Genomic DNA, 20,478 nt, shown 5'->3' with positions numbered 1-20,478 from the left:
TCCCCTCACCTCCCAGGGGGTGATCAAGGGTGATGGGTCAAATGCAGAGAATAATTTCGCCACACCTTGTGTGTGTGACAATCATTGGTACTTTAACTTTAACTTTTAACTATAGCTGAAAAAATAGTACAATAGCAATAGGAGAGACTATTCATCCCTGAACACCATGGAGTTCATGTAGGCTTTATGATGCAGTTACATTATTATATCAACTATCAGAGACAGAAACTCTTCATTTAACATAATGTCCTTTTTTGCTGCTTCAACACAGGAAAAGGTAAAGTGAAATAACTTAGTTGTTAACTGTAGGTCAATAATGCTTGTCTTTCTCTCAGACAGACAGGGTTTTGCTGTATGTAACACACACGCACACACGCACGCACCGCAAAATTAGCTAACGGTACGCTAAAAGCTAATTAGCCTTCACCTAAAGGACTGCGAGCGAGCTGAGCTGCCGCTTATATTTCTATAACGTCAACGGGCTCATAGTGATGTTACTAGCAGTTTATTATAAATTGGGGAGAGTCTGCTGCCTTATGCTCACCTGCTAAACACCTTTCTGCTAACCCGCACAGTCTTTCCTCTCTGCTTGCCTCTGCTGTGAGCACTGACTCCATGTGCTCTGAATACGCACTGCTGATTGGCTGTTACCGCTCTGAATACGCACTACTGATTGGCTGTTACATGCGCTCTGAATACACACTGCTGATTGGCTGTTACCGCTCTGCGTGTAACCAATCAGATAGTTCTGAGGGTGGGACAATGCTGCGTGCAGCAGAGATGTACTGACAGAGGCAGTACGAAGCGTAGCAGCTTGTTAAGACTTTAGTTTAGCACCAAATGATAATATAAATACATTTAATAAAGTCAAATACAAATAAGGCAACAAGAGAAGTATCCTACACTTCTCTTTTGTAAAGTAAATCTGAACAGCCTATATGGGCATCTACATCAACTATATGATTTGCCTGAGAAGCTCGACAGGACCAAAAAAATAATAATAATAAAAAAAATATTAAAAATAAATAAATAATAATAAGACTTTAGTTTAGGCGGTGGCGCTTTGTTGTTAAGGCGGCCGCCTTAACTACAAAGCGCTGCGGGAAACCCTGATATATATACATATATAGTATATATATGTGTGTGTTTGTGTGCGTGCGTGTGTATGTGTATGTGTGTGTGTAGTGTGTGTGTGTGTGTGTGTGTTATCTCCATCCTCCACACAGGTTGTTGTGTGCTGATAAAGAAGTGAGTCACAAAGAGTGTCAGTGACACGAGTGACTTCATTTTCCTCCCACTAACGACTTCATGCTCATTTTATTTACACTAATCACGTGCCACATGTGACCGTTAACGAGGGTAGTACGGTATACCGCGACTCACAGGTGAACTCTAAACGGTACTATGCTGCCTTTGAAAAATACCTGTACTTTTTTTCCCCCCACTTATATTACACTTTCCACTTACAAGCAGAAACAGTGTGGAAGACATTTTGGCTTCAAAACTAACAATAAAAGTGGAGCTATAAACACTAAAGCACTGCCCTAAAGTGCTTTAAAACATAGCTAGCTCGCAGCTAACGTCCGTCCATAATGTTTTAGCTGCTTCAAAATCACTAAAAAGTGATGCTAGCAGTTAAAAGTGATGCTAGCTGATAATGTAATGCTAGCAGTTAAATATGATGCAGGCAGTTAAATGTAATGCTAGCAGTTAAATGTAATGCTAGCAGTTAAATGTGATGCTAGCAGTTAAATGTGATGCTAGCAGTTTGATGTTTGCAGCTAAATGTGATGCTAGCAGTTTGATGCTAGCAGTTAAATGTGATGCTAGCAGTTAAACCTGATGCTAGCAGTTAAACGTGATGCTAGCAGTTAAACGTGATGCTAGCAGTTAAACGTGATTCTAGCAGTTAAATGTAATGCTCGCAGTTAAACGTGATGCTAGCAGTTAAACCTCATGCTAGCAGTTAAACGTGATGCTAGCAGTTAAACGTGATGCTAGCAGTTAAAACTGATGCTCGCAGTTAAAAGTAATGCTCGCAGTTAAACCTGATGCTAGCAGTTAAACCTGATGCTAGCAGTTAAACCTGATGCAAACAGTTAAACCTGATGCTAGCAGTTAAACCTGATGCTAACAGTTAAATCTGATGCTAGCAGTTAAAAGTGATGCTAGCAGTTAAACCCGATGCTAACAGTTAAACCTATTGCAGCGTGGAAGACAGAAGACATTTTGGCTTCAAAACTAAAGATAAAGGTGGAGCTATAAACATTAAAGCGCCGCTGTGCAAGCGGCGCTTTAAACCATAGCTAGCTCGCAGCTAACGTCTGTCCACAGTGTTTTAGCTACTTCTAAATGACTAATCCTGGCCTCCGTGGAGACAAATAAAAGTACGTTGCAGGACGAGGAATAGCAAAACACCGTAGGGGGATACAATAGCTCACCGGCGTCACAATGTAAACAAATGGGTGGCTCGATACAAATATCCACGATAATGATACCAAGTACAAGATACGTATATAGTCGATATAGTCAAATGTAACGATAACAACACGAATAATCATAATCACTATAAAATTAGTTTAGACTTTTATTTTGTTTCGGTTTCAAATCAAAATGATGGAAAAACTTTGCTAAACTCACAGGCTAACTGGCACCAGCTCGTTAGCTTAAATGCTGACATGAAAGCAAGAGACATTAAAGTCTTTCCCCAATTACAGGGTATAGATGTGTACAAACACAAGATATTTACATTGAACTGTGCTCTCTTAGAACAGAGTGGTCCTTCTGTACGAGATGGGGGTGTTTTTACGCTGCCTTCAGGGACCGTTAACACAGTAGGACGCCGCAACGCCCACCAGAAATAACAAAAAAAAAACGTTTTATTTGTGATGGACTTACCATTTGAATGAAAAAGTGCTTCAGGAACAAACAATATTCAAAGAAATAAAAGCATGAAACAGGATGAAATATTAAGAATCATATAAAACACCCAACATGGAAAATAGCATTTTTTTTTCTAAAAGTGTGTCTATTTATTTGACTTATTAAAAATACACTGATTAAAAGATTTCAGTGTGTGTGTATAAGTACTTTTTTGACACATTCAACAATACATACACATGATATAGTGGGTCACGTAAAATGATATTGCAGAGTATATTATATATATACTATTTACATATATATTTCTAATATATATACATACATACAAAAATCTATACATATATGCACATATATACATATATATATATATATATATATATATATATATATATATATATATATATATATATATATATATATATATATATATATATATATATATATATATATCGAAGGTCTGAGTAGTCTTGGGTTCAATCCCGGGCTCGGGATATCTTTCTGTGTGGAGTTTGCATGTTCTCCCCGTGACTGCGTGGGTTCCCTCCGGGTACTCCGGCTTCCTCCCACTTCCAAAGACATGCACCTGGGGATAGGTTGATTGGCAACACTAAATTGGCCCTAGTGTGTGAATGCGAGTGTGAATGTTGTCTGTCTATCTGTGTTGGCCCTGTGATGGGATGGCGACTTGTCCAGGGTGTACCCCGCCTTCCACCCGATTGTAGCTGAGATAGGCTCCAGCGCCCCCCGTGACCCCGAAGGGAATAAGCGGTAGAAAATGGATGGATGGATGGATGGATATATATATATATATATATATATATATATATATATACACACACATACATACATATATATACACACACTTTGTCCCACACGCCATTAGACTGTACAACTCCTCTCTGGGAGGGAGGGGGGTACTAGAATGACGGGGGATGCAAAACAATAACAGTGTAATACGTTTTCATAACATGGTCACTAATGCCTAGTTTCTCTTGTTATATTCTTATTTTACTGTTATATTTGTATTCTCATTGATGCTTTTTGTTTTTATTCTACTGTAATATTTTTCTATTTTGTTTCCATTTATACCCCCATTATTTACTTTTTTAAATTCGATCCCAATTCTGTACACTGCTGCTGGAATTTGAATTTTCCTGAGGGAACTCTCCTGAAGGAATCAATAAAGTACTATCTATCTATCTATCTATCTATCTATATATATACACGCCGCATATATATATATATATATATATATATATATATATATATATATATATATATATATATATATATATACACACACACGTATACATATAATATATATAACTATATATATATACATACAGTACATCTATATACACACACACATTTTTATATACAAACATATATATACACACACACACACAGGTATACATATATATATATATATATATATATATATATATATATATATATATATATATATATATATATACATGTATATATATATATATATATATACATATATATATATATTATATAGAACCCGCACATATAGAACCCGAGAGGTGTATGTGTGTATGTATATATATATATATATATATATATATATATATATATATATATATATATATATATATATATATATATATATATATGTATATACACACACACACACACACACACACACACACACAAACACACACACACACCTCGGGTTCGCGGGGATGCTGAAACCAAAAATACTGAGTTCATCAACTTTATTGAATTTTAATCAAAAATATTTCAAAAGAAAATGTGACTTTGTCACAAAAGCTTAGTTTTAAAAATATACATAACTTTACTGCACCACATTTTTTGTCTTATATAACGCATAAAATCAACATTTTTAATATAAACGACTTTATTCTTGCAATACAACAAAATATACCTAAAATATGCGAGTAACACTATATATTTGATGTCTTGTCCCAAAATCAGTACAGAAAAAATATTTACCTCATAATTATATTATACAATTTATACAGCATAAGTATTTTTTTTTTAAATACTAATAAATTGCTTGATTAATTATTTTTTTAAATGTTTTACTTTTTTAATGTAAAACATGGAAATATTGTCCACTGAATATTTTGGATGTTTTGATAACATTTCAATCAGACGTCGTTGCACGCAAAGTGAAGCAGGTGTGAAGAAAACACGTGGACGCCATGACAGGTGACACGCCACGTGACGAGAAGAGAAGAAAAAGTGCTTGTTCTACCTGCGAGACGTCATCGCAGTCGCTCCAGGTGGTCAGACGCTGTCAAAGGTGCTCTCGCTGCCCGCGCTGGAGTCACTGAGTTCCCGCTAAAGAGCCGCCGAGCTCCGGTTACTGGCTCACCGCGCTGTCAAGCCACACGTGCTGCAGGCGTACCTGCCACTCCACTTCCGGATCCGGTCTTCACAACAAAAGCATAATGACGCCGGAAAAACCTTCAAAACAAAAGAAGGAGGGGTGTTTATGTGGCGTGCGAGTAATGAAGGCTTACAACGCGAACATTCGCAACGATTGATTTTCACAAAATGTCATGGAAGTTGTTTTTGGTGCAGATTAATGATGGCTTTGTGGCTGAAAAGCTAGCAAATGTATCCAACACAGTGTGGCAATGTTCATTACCGCCACCTGGCGCATAATTAATTTATTGTAACTAATTTAATATATTGTAACTCATAATTAATATATTGTAACTCATAATTAATATATTTTAACTCATAATTAATATATTGTAACTCATAATTAATATATTGTAACTCATAATTAATGTATTGTTTAGGAACTCCATCTGCAGTCCCTAGTAACCTAAATTAAAAATATACAATAACATGCAATAAATGGTAAATGGGTTATACTTGTATAGCGCTTTTCTACCTTCAAGGTACTCAAAGCGCTTTGACACTATTTTCACATTCACCCATTCACACACACATTTGGAGCTGACATGCAAGGCCCTAACCCCGACCCATCAGGAGCAAGGGCGAAGTGTCTTGCTCAAGGACACAACGGACGTGACTAAGTTGGTAGAAGCTGGAGATCGAACCAGGAACCCTCAGGTTGCTGGCACGGCCACTCTCCCAACGGCGCCACGCCGTCCCTACAATACAATTATAACAATAAAAATGCCCTCTCATTGACACGTACATGACAACCCCACCTCTCCTTTACATCATAACACACAGACGATGCATGCTTTTGTTAACATCTGTCATCATTTGTAAAAAACAAGCATGATTTCAACAGACACCTGACAGCAAAATGCGCTCATGCATGAATATAATCGGCATGAAGTTGACATGTGGGTCAAACATAGTGCCCGCCTCAGTGAGCAGCTTTGATTGCTCCAAAGACACTTTTTAAGTTCAGCTATGAATGAAGAGTCATCTGTTTGACTTCTCAGGTATGTTGTGAGGTCCTTTATCGCCTTATATGAAAAGGCAAAAGAGGTTTTACATCTGAGTACGCTACACTGCCCCCTGGTGGACGCTCGTGTGATTCTAGTTGTCACAGCAAATGTAATATGGACAAAGTGCTTAAGTATCTGTATCTGTATTGGGACCAAAATTGTTTTTATTGTACATTAATGATATCTGTAAAATCTTTAAAAAACTCAACTGTATTCTCTTTGCTGATGATACAAGTCTGTACTGTTCTGGGCAAGACCTTGGCCATCTCTTAGGGACTGTAGAGAGTGAACTCCACATACTAAAGCAATGGTTTGATGCCAATAAACTATCAATCAACCTAAATAAAACAAAATATATATTTTTTGGAAATAGGAAAAATAACAAACAGTGTCATATAAGAATTGATGATATGGAGATAGAAAGGGTGTATTCAACAAAATTTTTGGGAATCCATATAGATGATAAATTAAATTGGAAACTGCACATAAATATACTTAAGACAAAGATGGCAAAAAATATTGCTATGTTACATAAAATAAAAAACTCCGTAAATCAAAAGGCTCTTATCATGTTATATAATTCTTTTGTACTCCCTTATCTTAATTATTGTGTTGAAATCTGGGGTAACAATTACAAAACAAACATTAAATCTATATTCTTACTTCAAAAGAAAGCGATTAGAATTGTAAATTATGCAGATTATCATGACCATACCAATGCTCTGTTTATTAAATTAAAAACATTAAAACTGCACGATCTTGTTGACCTCAACACTGCTATTGTGACGTACAAAGCTCATAACCACATGCTGCCTGGGTGTCTACAGGAGAGGTTTAAACCCAGAGAGAATCCCTATGACCTCAGAGGTTCAGCTGTCTTCCAGAAAGCTAAGATAAGAACAAGCTTAAAAAGTAGATGTGTTTCTGTCAGGGGGGTTCAACTGTGGAACAGCTTGGATTATTCCTTAAAATGTTCCAGTTCTATTCACACATTTAAAAAACACTTTAAGACCAATGTCTTGAAAAAATATATCACTCTAGAATCAACACAGTAGTTAATACTATGATCAATGTTAATTCAAATACTAAATGTGGGTTATAAATAATAATGGAAGTACAATTGTTTGTCTATAGTATATAAATTGGTACAAAGGTTTAACATGTCTACAAGGATATTTCACATGCCTTTACTGTGTATATAATTGAACTGTGTTTATGTTATGTATAATGTGTATTTATAATATGTTGTACAATGGACATTCAATAATTTTCGGAAGTTTATTTTGTACTTGACATTGTTTATAGGGTTAGGCGCAATACGTGTTCAACTTCAGCCTAAACCCTTTCGGTCTGCAACATTTTCATTTTCAATTTAAGAATGTACAACTGTTTGTTTATTTTGTTGACGATTGACCGAAGAATAATAAACTTGAAACTTGAAAGTGGCGCCGGTGAGAGTTATTAGGATTCTATGGGCCATTGGTATTGATCCATCCATCCATCCATCTTCTTCCGCTTATCCGAGGTCGGGTCGCGGGGGCAGCAGCCTAAGCAGGGAAGCCCAGACTTCCCTCTCCCAAGCCACTTCGTCCAGCTCCTCCCAGGGGATCCCGAGGCATTCCCAGGCCAGCCGGGAGAGATAGTCTTCCCAATGTGTCCTGGGTCTTCCTCGTGGCCTCCTACCGGTCGGACGTGCCCGAAACACCTCCCTAGGGAGGCGTTCGGGTGGCATCCTGACCAGATGCCCGAACCACCTCATCTGGTTCCTCTCGATGTGGAGGAGCAGCGGCTTTACTTTGAGCTCCTCCCGGATGACAGAGCTTCTCACCCTATCTCTAAGGGAGAGACGCGCCACCCGGCGGAGGAAACTAATTTCGGCCGCTTGTACCCGTGATCTTGTTCTTTCGGTCATAACCCAAAGCTCATGATCATAGGTGAGGATGGGAACGTAGATCGACCGGTAAATTGAGAGCTTTGCCTTCCGGCTCAGCTCCTTCTTCACCACAACGGATCAATACAGCGTCCACATTACTGAAGACGCCACACCGATCCGCCTGTCGATCTCACGATCCACTCTTCCCTCACTCGTGAACAAGACTCCAAAGTACTTGAACTCCTCCATTTGGGGCAAGATCTCCTCTCCAACCCGGAGATGGCACTCCACCCTTTTCCGGGCGAGAACCAGGCATTGGTATTGAATGTTGTCAAAATTGAACAGTCTATATTTTTGAAAGACTAAACATTGTTGTTGTTGGGGTTTTCAGTCAGGGATTTTGAGCGATTGACTGCAAGGTTTCCAATGACCTCAGTGTCGTTTTGCTACATGGGATACAATTATAAAAAGGAGACATAATCCTTGCATTAAAATAAGTTTGAGCTGCCTCCAGTGTTAAAACATTCCTGATACATTTGAACATTTTGATGTTGTACTTAAGACTCTGGCACATCTGTTTGATATGTTTTTTTAAAGCCAAGTGTTGAGTCTAAAATGACACCCAGGTAACGATATTCAATACAATTGTGTATTATTTCCTTATTAACAGTTATATTTGGAAAGGATGACATTTTATGTTTGTTTACAAAATACATTGTTGCCGTTTTCTTAATGTTGAATGTACAAACCCCGTTTCCATATGAGTTGGGAAATTGTGTTAGATGTAAATATAAACGGAATACAATGATTTGCAAATCATTTTCAACCCATATTCAGTTGAATATGCTACAAAGACAACATATTTGATGTTAAAACTGATAAACATTTTTTTGTTGTTGCAAATAATCATTAACTTTAGAATTTGATGCCAGCAACACGTGACAAAGAAGTTGGGAAAGGTGGCAATAAATGCTGATAAAGTTGAGGAATGCTCATCAAACACTTATTTGGAACATCCCACAGGTGAACAGGCAAATTGGGAACAGGTGGGTGCCATGATTGGGTATACAAGTAGATTCCATGAAATGTTCAGTCATTCACAAACAAGGATGGGGCGAGGGTCACCACTTTGTCAACAAATGCGTGAGCAAATTGTTGAACAGTTTAAGAAAAACCTTTCTCAACCAGCTATTACAAGGAATTTAGGGATTTCACCATCTACGGTCCGTAATATCATCAAAGGGTTCAGAGAATCTGTCACTGCACATAAGCAGCTAAGCCCGTGACCTTCGATCCCTCAGGCTGTACTGCATCAACAAGCGACATCAGTGTGTAAAGGATATCACCACATGGGCTCAGGAACACCTCAGAAACCCACTGTCAGTAACTACAGTTGGTCGCTACATATGTAAGTGCAAGTTAAAACTCTCCTATGCAAGGCGAAAAACGTTTATCAACAACACCCAGAAACGCCGTCGGCTTCGCTGGGCCTGAGCTCATCTAAGATGGACTGATACAAAGTGGAAAAGTGTTCTGTGGTCTGAGAGTCCACATTTCAAATTGTTTATGGAAACTGTGGACGTCGTGTCCTCCGGACCAAAGAGGAAAAGAACCACCTGGATTGTTATAGGCGCAAAGTTGAAAAGCCAGCATCTGTGATGGTATGGGGGTGTATTAGTGCCCAAGACATGGGTAACTTACACATCTGTGAAGGCGCCATTAATACTGAAAGGTACATACAGGTTTTGGAGCAACATATGTTGCCATCCAAGCAACGTTACCATGGACGCCCCTGCTTATTTCAGCAAGACAATGCCAAGCCACGTGTTACATCAACGTGGCTTCATAGTAAAAGAGTGCGGGTACTAGACTGGCCTGCCTGTAGTCCAGACCTGTCTCCCATTGAAAATGTGTGGCGCATTATGAAGCCTAAAATACCACAACGGAGACCCCCGGACTGTTGAACAACTTAAGCTGTACATCAAGCAAGAATGGGAAAGAATTCCACCTGAGAAGCTTAAAAAATGTGTCTCCTCAGTTCCCAAACGTTTACTGAGTGTTGTTAAAAGGAAAGGCCATGTAACACAGTGGTGAACATGCCCTTTCCCAACTACTTTGGCACGTGTTGCAGCCATGAAATTATAAGTTAATTATTATTTGCAAAAAAAAAAAAAAAGTTTATGAGTTTGAACATCAAATATCTTGTCTCTGTAGTGCATTCAATTGAATATGGGTTTAAAAGGATTTGCAAGTTATTGTATTCCGTTTATATTTACATCTAACACAATTTCCCAACTCATATGGAAACGGGGTTTGTACATGGAGAAGAGAAGAGGGTGATGTCAGAGCCTTGTGGCAGGCCAGTATCAGTCGCAGGGAAACTGGATGTTGTGTTATCGATACGGACACATTGGGTCCGACCATATAGGTATGAATTAATCCAGGCCTGAGTATTTGTCGACAATTTAAAAGTTGTTAATTTTGTAGGGTGACTGACAGTAAAGTCTAAGAATATTTCTCCTGTTTTGTGTTATTTTTTCTTGTAGAAGGCAACATGCAGTTTTGGTCGAGTGATTTTCCCGAAACTCAAACTGCATGGGATGTAGAAGGTTTTGTTGCACAACCAGTCTTCCTCTCAGGGAATAAAACCACACTGGTCAATCCCAAGTTTTTTTGGATGACATAAATGTTGAGTAAAAAGGACCCCAGAGACATAATTATACAATACCAAGTGTTACTAAAGCTTTAGGAGACCAGCCCTTACAACGCAACCATAGCATCACCAGTAGAGGTCTAAAAGTAAGACAAAAGGAGTTAACTCTTTTAGTGAGAAGGCAGCCCCCACACACTTACAGAGAGGGATGCACCTGCTGATAAGAAGAGGGGCCGTGTCCTTCACAGAACAGAACTGGCTCAAACTTCCCTTTTGAGGAGTGATTAATCATGTTTGTACTGACATTGGGCGCTCGAGTACCATGTATTGAAATCAACAACAGATAATAAGGCAACGGAAGTATACCGGCCACACGAACATCTCCAGAGTGGAAAAGTACCAGTAGCATCAAAGTATGTGATTTGCCCGAAACCCAAACTGCATGGGATGTAGAAGGTCTTCATCGTCCAGATGTTCTGTGAGTTTTTCAACAACCACTTTTTTCAATTATTTGGATATAACGGGGAGAAGGCTAATTGGTCTGTAGTTGTAGATGTCTTGTTTATTTCCTGCTATACGGATTGGGATGATAGTGGCAGTTTTCAACGTGGCAGGGAAAGTGTTTCCTGTTATTGATTGATATATTAGACAAGGTAATCTCATGAAACCGGATTAAGATCTATTGAGTTTGACAGACTAAATGGCAGTCTGAAAATGAACTGGCTAAAATCCTTTTTTTAAGAACCCAAAGAGTTTATGGTTCCATTTTTTAAATACAATATTCTCAGATTTTGGAGGTGTGGGCTTATTACTTAATGTGAATTGTGACATAAAAATGACCCATAAAAATGGCTTCATTTCACCAGCAAGTATTGTTATGTTGCTTATTAATTTACAAACACAATACTCCCCTCTGGAATTGTCGTAATAAATCCAACCATGTACAGAAATAGTTTGAAAAAAAGTATTTGATGGCTATTTAACTTTAGTAAATGTTTAGCACTGATGCACATGCTCAGTAGTCTAGCGTCACAGAGTTTGCGTGCCCTCTGACGGCGTCTTGGTTTGTTTATGGCAGGGGTCGGCAACCCGCGGCTCCGGAGCTGCATGCGGCTCTTTAATCACTCTGCTGCGGCTCAACTGCATACTTGCCGACCCTCCCGATTTTTCCGGGAGACTTCCGAATTTCTGTGCCCCCCCCGAAAATCTCTCGGTGCAACCATCCTCCGATTTTCCCCCGGACAACAATATTGGGGCGTGCGTGATGGCACTGCCTTTTGCGTCCGCTTTTACACCATACTACCATACTATCTGCGTGCCGGCCCAGTCACATGCTTACTTCTGCTTACACGCGTAATTGTCTGCAAGGCATACTTGTTCAACAGCCGTACAGGTCACACTGAGGGTGCCAATATAAACAACTTTAACACTGTTACAAATATGCGCCACACTCTGAACCCACACCAAACAAGAATGACAAACACATTTCGGGAGAACATCCGCACCGTAACACAACATAAACACAACAGAACAAATACCCAGAATCCCATGCATCTCTAACTCTTCCGGGCTACATTATACACCCCCGCTACCACCAAACCCCGCCCCCCCCCCCCAACCCCGCCCACCTCAACCGACGCACGGGGGTGGGGGGGGGGGGTGGGGGGGGGGGTTGGTGTGTGGGGGGCAGGGTTTGGTGGTAGCGGGGGGTGTATAATTTAGCCCGGAAGAGTTAGAGATGCATGGGATTCTGGGTATTTGTTCTGTTGTGTTTATGTTGTGTTACGGTGCGGATGTTCTCCCGAAATGTGTTTGTCATTCTTGTTTGGTGTGGGTTCACAGTGTGGCACATATTTGTAAGAGTGTTAAAGTTGTTTATTTAGGCACCCTCAGTGTAACCTGTATGGCTGTTGAACAAGTATGCCTTGCAGTCACTTGTGTGTGTCTGCAGAAGCCTCATACAACTTGTAATTAGGCTGATACGCTGTTTGTACAGTTTGTAGAGGGCGCCAAAGGCAGTGCCATCACGGCACGCCTTTAATATTGATGTTTGAGTGAAAATCAGCATACATTTGAGAGAATAGTTGCTCTGGAATTCGGGAGTCTTCTGGAAAAATCGGGAGGATTGGCAAGTATGACGCTGTCAAGCGCCATTCATATAAAACTTGCGGGCCGCACTAACATTAAAATGTAATATTAAGGTGCGGGCCGCGTGTCTGAGACCCCTGGTTTATACATAGCACAAAGCAAAAAAAACCTTTGTATGCAGTGTTATTTCATTTTAAATTTCAAAAGTGTTTTGTGGCTCCCATTGTTTTCTTTATTTTGTGAAACGGGTCAAAATGGCTCTTTTAGTGGTAAACAGGGCCGGCCCGTGGCATAGGCCGTATAGGCAAATTCTAAGGGCGCCGTCCATCAGGGGGTGCCACGCCAGTGCCACAAATGTTGGAGGAAAAAAAAAAAAAAAAAAAAAGTTGGTACTATTATTTCTAAATACATAAAATAATCCCACGTTAATTAAAATGCAAAGTAAAGCCTATTTAATAGAAATATTATTTGTTACAACATTACGCCCCCCTTCCCCCGGCACGGTGTGCCCCCTCCCTTCCCGTATCATGACTCTTTTTGGACGTCACCACATAAAAAAATCAACACAAGATGTCAAAACGGCCAAAACTGTCAGGTGCCCAGGGAAGAAAAAAGACAAAAGAAGAGGAGAAACGAGAAAAAGACAGAGGTAGCAGGTAGGTAACGTTAGCCTACATGAAATTATTTGTCTGTTACAGAATGTGATAGTAACCTGGCTTTTTAGCATTAAGCTAATGTTACATGATTCGGCAATTGCTAATCAATAAATAGGTAGTTCTGTTTTAACGTCGGGTTAATATTGTGGAGGGGGCTAAATTGTTATGGAAAATAATTATGTAACGTTAGGTAATTACAGTACTCCCTGGTGTACAGTAATTTGTAAGTCATTCTAGTTAATGCAATATTAAAAAGCACAAATAGAGAACTCTGTAGGATCCCCTTTTTTTGTAATATAGTTGTTAAAGTCATACTGGTTTGATATCTTGTTTTGTGTAGTGCCTTATTTATATTGTATTTTTAATTTATTTTATGCAACTTGTTGACACGTTTTATTTTGTGTTTATGTATGTAAAAAATATTGTATTTCATATATTAATTTTTTATTTTTTGTATTTATTTATCCATATTTTGTTTTATCTTGTTAACTATTCAGATTTTTAATTTGCTTTCTTTAAGTAAAAAAAAAAGGTCAAAGACAAAGCTATTCGGTTTCTTGTGAGTATATACACTTCACTGCCAATGTGGGGGGCGCCACCTAAAATCTTGCCTAGGGCGCCAGATTGGTTTGGGCCGGGCCTGGTGGTAAAGGTTGCCGACCCCTGGTTTATGGTTATTCCACCAAGGTTAGCGCGTGACTTACGATTCTCTTGCAACTCCCTCAGTGCAGTTTTCTATGTGAGCAACCACAACTCTGAGAGAGTGAACTTCCTGTGTGCAGTAGCGGTTGTTGTAAACTGGTAGTACACAATGGCGTCTGAAACGACATCAATCAATCAATGTTTACTTATAAAGCCCTAAATCACGAGTGTCTCAAAGGGCTGCACAAGCCACAACGATCCCACATCAGGGCAAGGAAAAACCCAACCCAATGGGACAATAAGAAACCTTGGAGAGTACCGCAGATGTGTCCTGTCCCCCCCCCCCCCCCCCCCCACCCCCTTGGACCCAATGGGACAATGAGAAACCTTGGAGAGTACCGCAGATGGCAAATGGCAGAGTGTTACAATCCCAGAGTTTTGATGACGAGAGTAGATGTCAAATGGGCACAAAGTACTTTTCTCAGGTTTCACCATAATCTGAATATTGTCAGTGTAGAGTTATTGCAGTGTTTGTTTTACAATGATAGACTCCAAGAGAGTCTATCGCTTGATTGAGTTAGGTTTTGATTTCGTCATCAGCTCTCCAGGCCATCTCATTGGTCGAACCCAGTCACATGGCCGAGCTCTCCTGCAGGAGTGCAGCCACGCGGCCCACGCCACCGCACCAACCGACGTCTGTCCCTGCCTCACACCGCCACAGGGTTGCAGGTAAAAAAACTATAAACTGAATAAATAATGCGAATTATCAAGTACTTCAGTCTGTAACGTACCGTAAATAACTAAAAACACTAACGCTAATACATTAAGGAGCCAAACACGGTTTCAATTACGTTTAGCTAACTTGCTTTATTGTTGTAAAGTAGCGTTGTCCCAATACCAATCTTAAATAAAATAGTGAACAAACCCGACAACTTGTCTTTTAGTAGTAAGTGTGACGATCTGTCACTTCATTTCTGTTTGTTTTCCTCGTTTTTGTATTTACTTCCTATCAGTGCTCTTATTTTGGTTTCCACTTCCTGCTTGTTCCGCTGAGCACTGTTTATTCACACACCTGCTGTTGATTGGCAGCTGGTCCACACCTGCGGCCAATCAACATGTATGCTATTTATGCCTTGTCTCTAGCACTCCTCTGTGCTCGATGATAACACTTTATGTTTGGAACCTTTGTAAGCTAGACTGCTTCATTTTCTGTTTGTATGAGATTAAAGGCCTACTGAAACCCACTACTACCGACCACGCAGTCTGATAGTTTATATATCAATGATGAAATCTTAACATTAAAACACATGCCAATACGGCCGGGTTAACTTATAAAGTGACATTTTAAATTTGCCGCTAAACTTCCGGTTCGAAACGCCTCTGAGGATGACGTATGCGCGTGACGTAGACCGGCGAACACGGGTATGCCTTCCACATTGAAGCCAATACGAAAAAGCTCTGTTTTCATTTCATAATTCCACAGTATTCTGGACATCTGTGTTCGTGAATCTGTTGCAATCATGTTCATTGCATTATGGAGAAGAAAGCTGAGCAAGCAAAGAAGAAAGTTGTCGGTGCGAAATGGACGTATTTTTCGAACGTAGTCAGCAACAACAGTACACAGCCGGCGCTTCTTTGTTTACATTCCCGAAAGATGCAGTCAAGATGGAAGAACTCGGATAACAGAGACTCTAACCAGGAGGACTTTTGACTTCGATACACAGACGCCTGTAGAGAACTGGGACAACACAGACTCTTACCAAGATTACTTTGATTTGGATGACAAAGACGCAGACGTGCTACTGTGAGTATGCAGCTTTGGCTTCTAAACATTTAATCGCTTGACCGTATGTGCGCAACTTTTTTTTGCGTATGTACGTAACTTTTTAAAAATATAAAAGCTTTATGAACCTTGGGTTAGGTGAACGGTCTTTTGGGCTGAGTGATTGTGTGTGTTGATCAGGTGTTTGAATTGTATTGGCGTGTTCTATGGAGCTAGGAGCTAGCATAGGAGCTAGGAGCTAGCATAACAAACACGCAGGTGTTTTTATGCAGGATTAATTTGTGGCATATTAAATATAAGCCTGGTTGTGTTGTGGCTAATAGAGTATATATATGTCTTGTGTTTATTTACTGTTGTAGTCATTCCCAGCTGAATATCAGGTACCGTGAGTATGCAGCCTTGGCTGCTAAACATTTGATAGCTTGACCGTATGTGCGCGTCACGTACGTAACTTTTTAAAAATATATAAGCTTTATGAACCTTGGGTTAGGTGAACGGTCTTTTGGGCTGAGTGATTGTGTGTGTTGATCAGGTGTTTGAATTGTATTGGCGTGTTCTATGGAGCTAGGAGCTAGCAGAGGAGCTAGGAGCTAGCGTAACAAACACGCAGGTGTTTTTATGCAGGATTAATTTGTGGCATATTAAATATAAGCCTGGTTGTGTTGTGGCTAATAGAGTACATATATGTCTTGTGTTTATTTACTGTTGTAGTCATTCCCAGCTGAATATCAGGTCACCCCCGGCTCTCACAGCATCTTCCCTATCTGAATAGCTTCAACTCCCCACTAGTCCTTCACTTGCACTTTACTCATCCACAAATCTTTCATCCTCGCTCAAATTAATGGGGAAATTGTCGCTTTCTTGGTCCGAATCTCTCTCACTTCATGCGGCCATCATTGTAAACAATAGGGAACTTTGCGTATATGTTCAACTGACTACGTCACGCTACTTCCGGTAGGGGCAAGCCTTTTTTTTATCAGATACCAAAAGTTGCGATCTTTATCGTCGTTGTTCTATACTAAATCCTTTCAGCAAAAATATGGCAATATCGCGAAATGATCAAGTATGACACATAGAATAGATCTGCTATCCCCGTTTAAATAAAAAAAATTCATTTCAGTAGGCCTTTAAAACTCATCATACCTGCTCTCCACTCTCCTGGTTCTTGCATCTTGGGGTCACAAAACGGCAGCCATGCGAGTTCCCAACAGTAAGTAAACAAACAAAGACTCCTACTTAGTCTGCTGACAAATGCAGTAACATATTGTGTCATTTATCTACCTATTATTTTGTCAACATTATTAAGGACACGTGGTAGAAAATTAATTATTAATCTACTTGTTCATGTACTGTTAATATCTGATTATTTTCTGTTTTAACATGTTCTATCTACACTCCTGTTAAAATGTAATAATCACTTATTCTTCTCTTCTTTGATACTTTACATTAGTTTTGGATGATACCACAAATTTGGATGTTTATAAACATAATATAAATAAATAAAAAACCGAAATAAGATTTTGTGATGCTAAAAAATATCAATGTAATCATAGTAGTATTGACTAGATACACTCCTGTACTTGGCATCATTACAGTAGATGTTAGGTGTAGATCCACCAATGGCGTTTGTTTATATTGTAGCATCCCGGAAGAGTTGGTGCTGCAGGGAATTCTGGGAATTTGTTCTGTTGTGTTTATGTTGTGTTGCGGTGAAAATATTCTCCCAAGATGTGTTTGTCATTGTTGTTTAGTGTGGTTTTATTATATGTCACATGTTTATGACAGTGTTGTTTAGTGTGGTTTCACTATGTGGCACATGTTTACGACCGAAGACCACCTGGCCATCCACCGAGAAGCGCGGCGGGAGCAGGCGGCCCCGAGGAGAACTGAGCGCCCGGTACCAGCCCCGCGCCAATTGCCCGCGCAGAGGGAGGAGGAGGCGCCATCGATGCCGCGACACCACCCAGCAGAGGCGTGATCCGCGTACAGGTCCCCACACCACACACCCCAACACAGCGCAGGAGGCGCTAACGACACCCGCCAGTTTCATCAAGGGGGGCAACCCAAGGTTTTAATCTCTCCTCCGCTCCTCGTCTCTTCCAGGGTCCGAGCGCTGCTGAGATGGGGCTTCCCCCGCAGACGGCGCTTCGCGCACCTGGGCAGGTATGCTGGAGGTGCGGTCAACCAGCTCACGTACGGTGGGAGTGCCCGCTGATGGAGGTGAGATAGGTGATGCGGGTTGTCGGCCCTCCAGCACCCTTCCCCGATCCGGGAGAGGCGTACTGTGTCCCGGTAAGGGCACAAGGGAGCACATACCGGGCGGGCAATGGTGGATTTGGGCTCTAGGCAGTCCATGATCCACCAAAACCTGGTTCGACCCGGGGCTTTGAGGCAGGTAACACGGGTGAAAATTAAATGTCTTCATGGGGATGTGCACGAATACCCTATTGTGCCAGTGGAAATTTGGTATAATGGGAAAAAGCATAGTGTCAAGTTTGCTGTAAGTGCGCACCTTACGCACCCCGTAATTTTAGGTACAAATTGGCCGGGGTTTAACCGTTTAGTGACACAATGTGTGTGGGTGCGTTCACGGACCGTAGGAAAGGGGAATGTCTGCGCCGTTGTCAGTGGCAACGCAAGTTCATCCGACACTGCCGAGGGGGAACCGGCGGGGGCTTTGCGGGAAGCCCCTCCACTGGCACCCTACGGAGGACTTCCCCCTCGAGCAGTCCCGAGATGAAACCCTGCGCGAGGCCTGGGACCAGGTGGCTTACATCGATGGTCAGCTGGTGCGCCCGGGAACAGCGCGGGTATTCCCTTATTTTTCAATTATTAGAGATAGGTTATACTGGGTGAGCCGTGACACTCATACAGGAGAGGAAACCACCCAGTTGTTGGTGCCGAAACGCCGCCGGTAAATGGTTTTCCAGGCAGCGCACTACAATCCCATGGCTGGCCACATGGAGCATGATAAAACATTCAATCAGGTCATGGTCCGATTCTATTGGCCGGGCATCCGGGCAGACGTGCGCCGTTGGTGTGCTGCCTGCCCGGACTGCCAGCTGGTGAACCCGCCGGCCACCCCCAAGGCGCCCTTGCGCCAATTGCCGCTCATGGAGGTCCCCTTCGAGAGAATTGGTATGGACCTCATCGGACCATTCCACCCGAGCACACGGGGATATCGTTTTGCGCTGGATTACGCAACGCGCTATCCCGAAGCAGTCCCACTGCGCTCCATCTCTGCAAAGAGTGTCGCGCAGGCTCTGTTACAGGTCATCTCCCGAGTTGGAATCCCGAAAGAGATTCTGACTGACCAGGGCACGTCCTTTATGTCACACACGATAAAGAAACTATACGGCTTACTGTGTACTAAAGCGATCCGCACCAGCATATACCACCCCCAAACTGACGGGTTGGTGGAGCGGCTAAATAAGAAACTGAAAACCATGATCCGTAAGTTTACGCACGAGGACAAATCAAATTGGGATAAATGGCTGGGTCCCCTAATGTTTGCAATGCGGGAGGTACCTCAGGCCTCCACAGGCATTGCGCCTTTTGAGTTATTATACGGCAGGAAGTCGCGCAGGGTTTTGGAAGTAATTAAGGAAAGCTTACCATGAATTGATTTACGTGGACCTCGACTTAAACAAGTTGAAAAACTTATTCGGGTGTTACCATTTAGTGGTCAATTGTACGGAATATGTACTGTACTGTGCAATCAACTAATAAAAGTTTCAATCAATCAATCAATGGGAGGAGAGTCCAAGCTCCAACAAAAACGAAATTCAGTACGTCATGGACATGCGAGCAAAACTCCACACGGTTGGGCACTTGTCACGCGCAAATTTGCTCCGTGCTCAGGAACGTCAGCAGCGCGTGTATAACAGGGGGACTCAGCTAAGAAAATTTTGACCGGGAGAAAAAGTGCTTGTGTTACTCCCAACATCCAGCTCGAAATTACTCGCCAGGTGGCAAGGACCCTTTGAGGTCACACGGCAAGTGGATGATGTGGATTACGAGGTCCGACGCTCGGACCGGGGCGGAGACACTCAAATTTACCATATCAACCTCCTGAAAGCATGGAAGGAGGCGGAGCCTGTTTCCATGGTAACGGTGGTTGAGGAGGAGGAGGAGTTCGGGCCAGAGGTCCCGCGCTCTGTTCTACCCACCCCCCTCCTCTCTGACAATCTGCTCACGTTAGCGCAGAAAGCGGATGTTGTCAAGCTGCAGGGGCGCTTTTCTCATGTGTTCTCCCCTCGGCCCGGATGCACAAACCTCATCCAACATCATATTGAGACCAGCCCGGGTGTTACGGTGCGGTCTCGGCCCTACAGGCTCCTCGAACACAAACGCAAAGTGGTTCGGGAGGGACTAAAATCTATGCTGGAATTGGGGGTTATAGAAGAATCCTACGGAGCGTGGTGCAGCCCCATCGTTCTGGTAGGAAAGAAGGATGGGTCTGTGTGGTTCTGTGTGGA

General features: G+C 41.5%; 1 protein-coding gene across 4 annotated transcripts in view; it reads right to left on the bottom strand.

Annotated features, from left to right (window-relative positions):
* ptpn11b (protein tyrosine phosphatase non-receptor type 11b) overlaps window positions 1–5,340 on the bottom strand; it is a 103,533-nt gene extending 98,193 nt beyond the window's left edge. For 2 of the 4 annotated variants that reach the window (XM_062057547.1, XM_062057550.1), the window contains exon 1: window positions 5,126–5,338. In XM_062057547.1, coding sequence (XP_061913531.1) covers window positions 5,126–5,139 — 14 coding nt within the window. In that variant the 5' untranslated portion in view covers window positions 5,140–5,338. Of the gene's footprint in view, window positions 1–5,125 lie in introns of all 4 variants that reach the window. The other 2 variants (XM_062057553.1, XM_062057551.1) reach the window with 2 other exon arrangements.
* Between the last annotated feature and the right edge of the window lie 15,138 nt (window positions 5,341–20,478).

This window comes from Entelurus aequoreus, linkage group LG01 (assembly GCF_033978785.1).
Source record: "Entelurus aequoreus isolate RoL-2023_Sb linkage group LG01, RoL_Eaeq_v1.1, whole genome shotgun sequence".
Classification (NCBI taxonomy): Eukaryota; Metazoa; Chordata; class Actinopteri; order Syngnathiformes; family Syngnathidae; genus Entelurus; species Entelurus aequoreus.
This window is presented reverse-complemented; position numbering and strand designations above follow the sequence as displayed.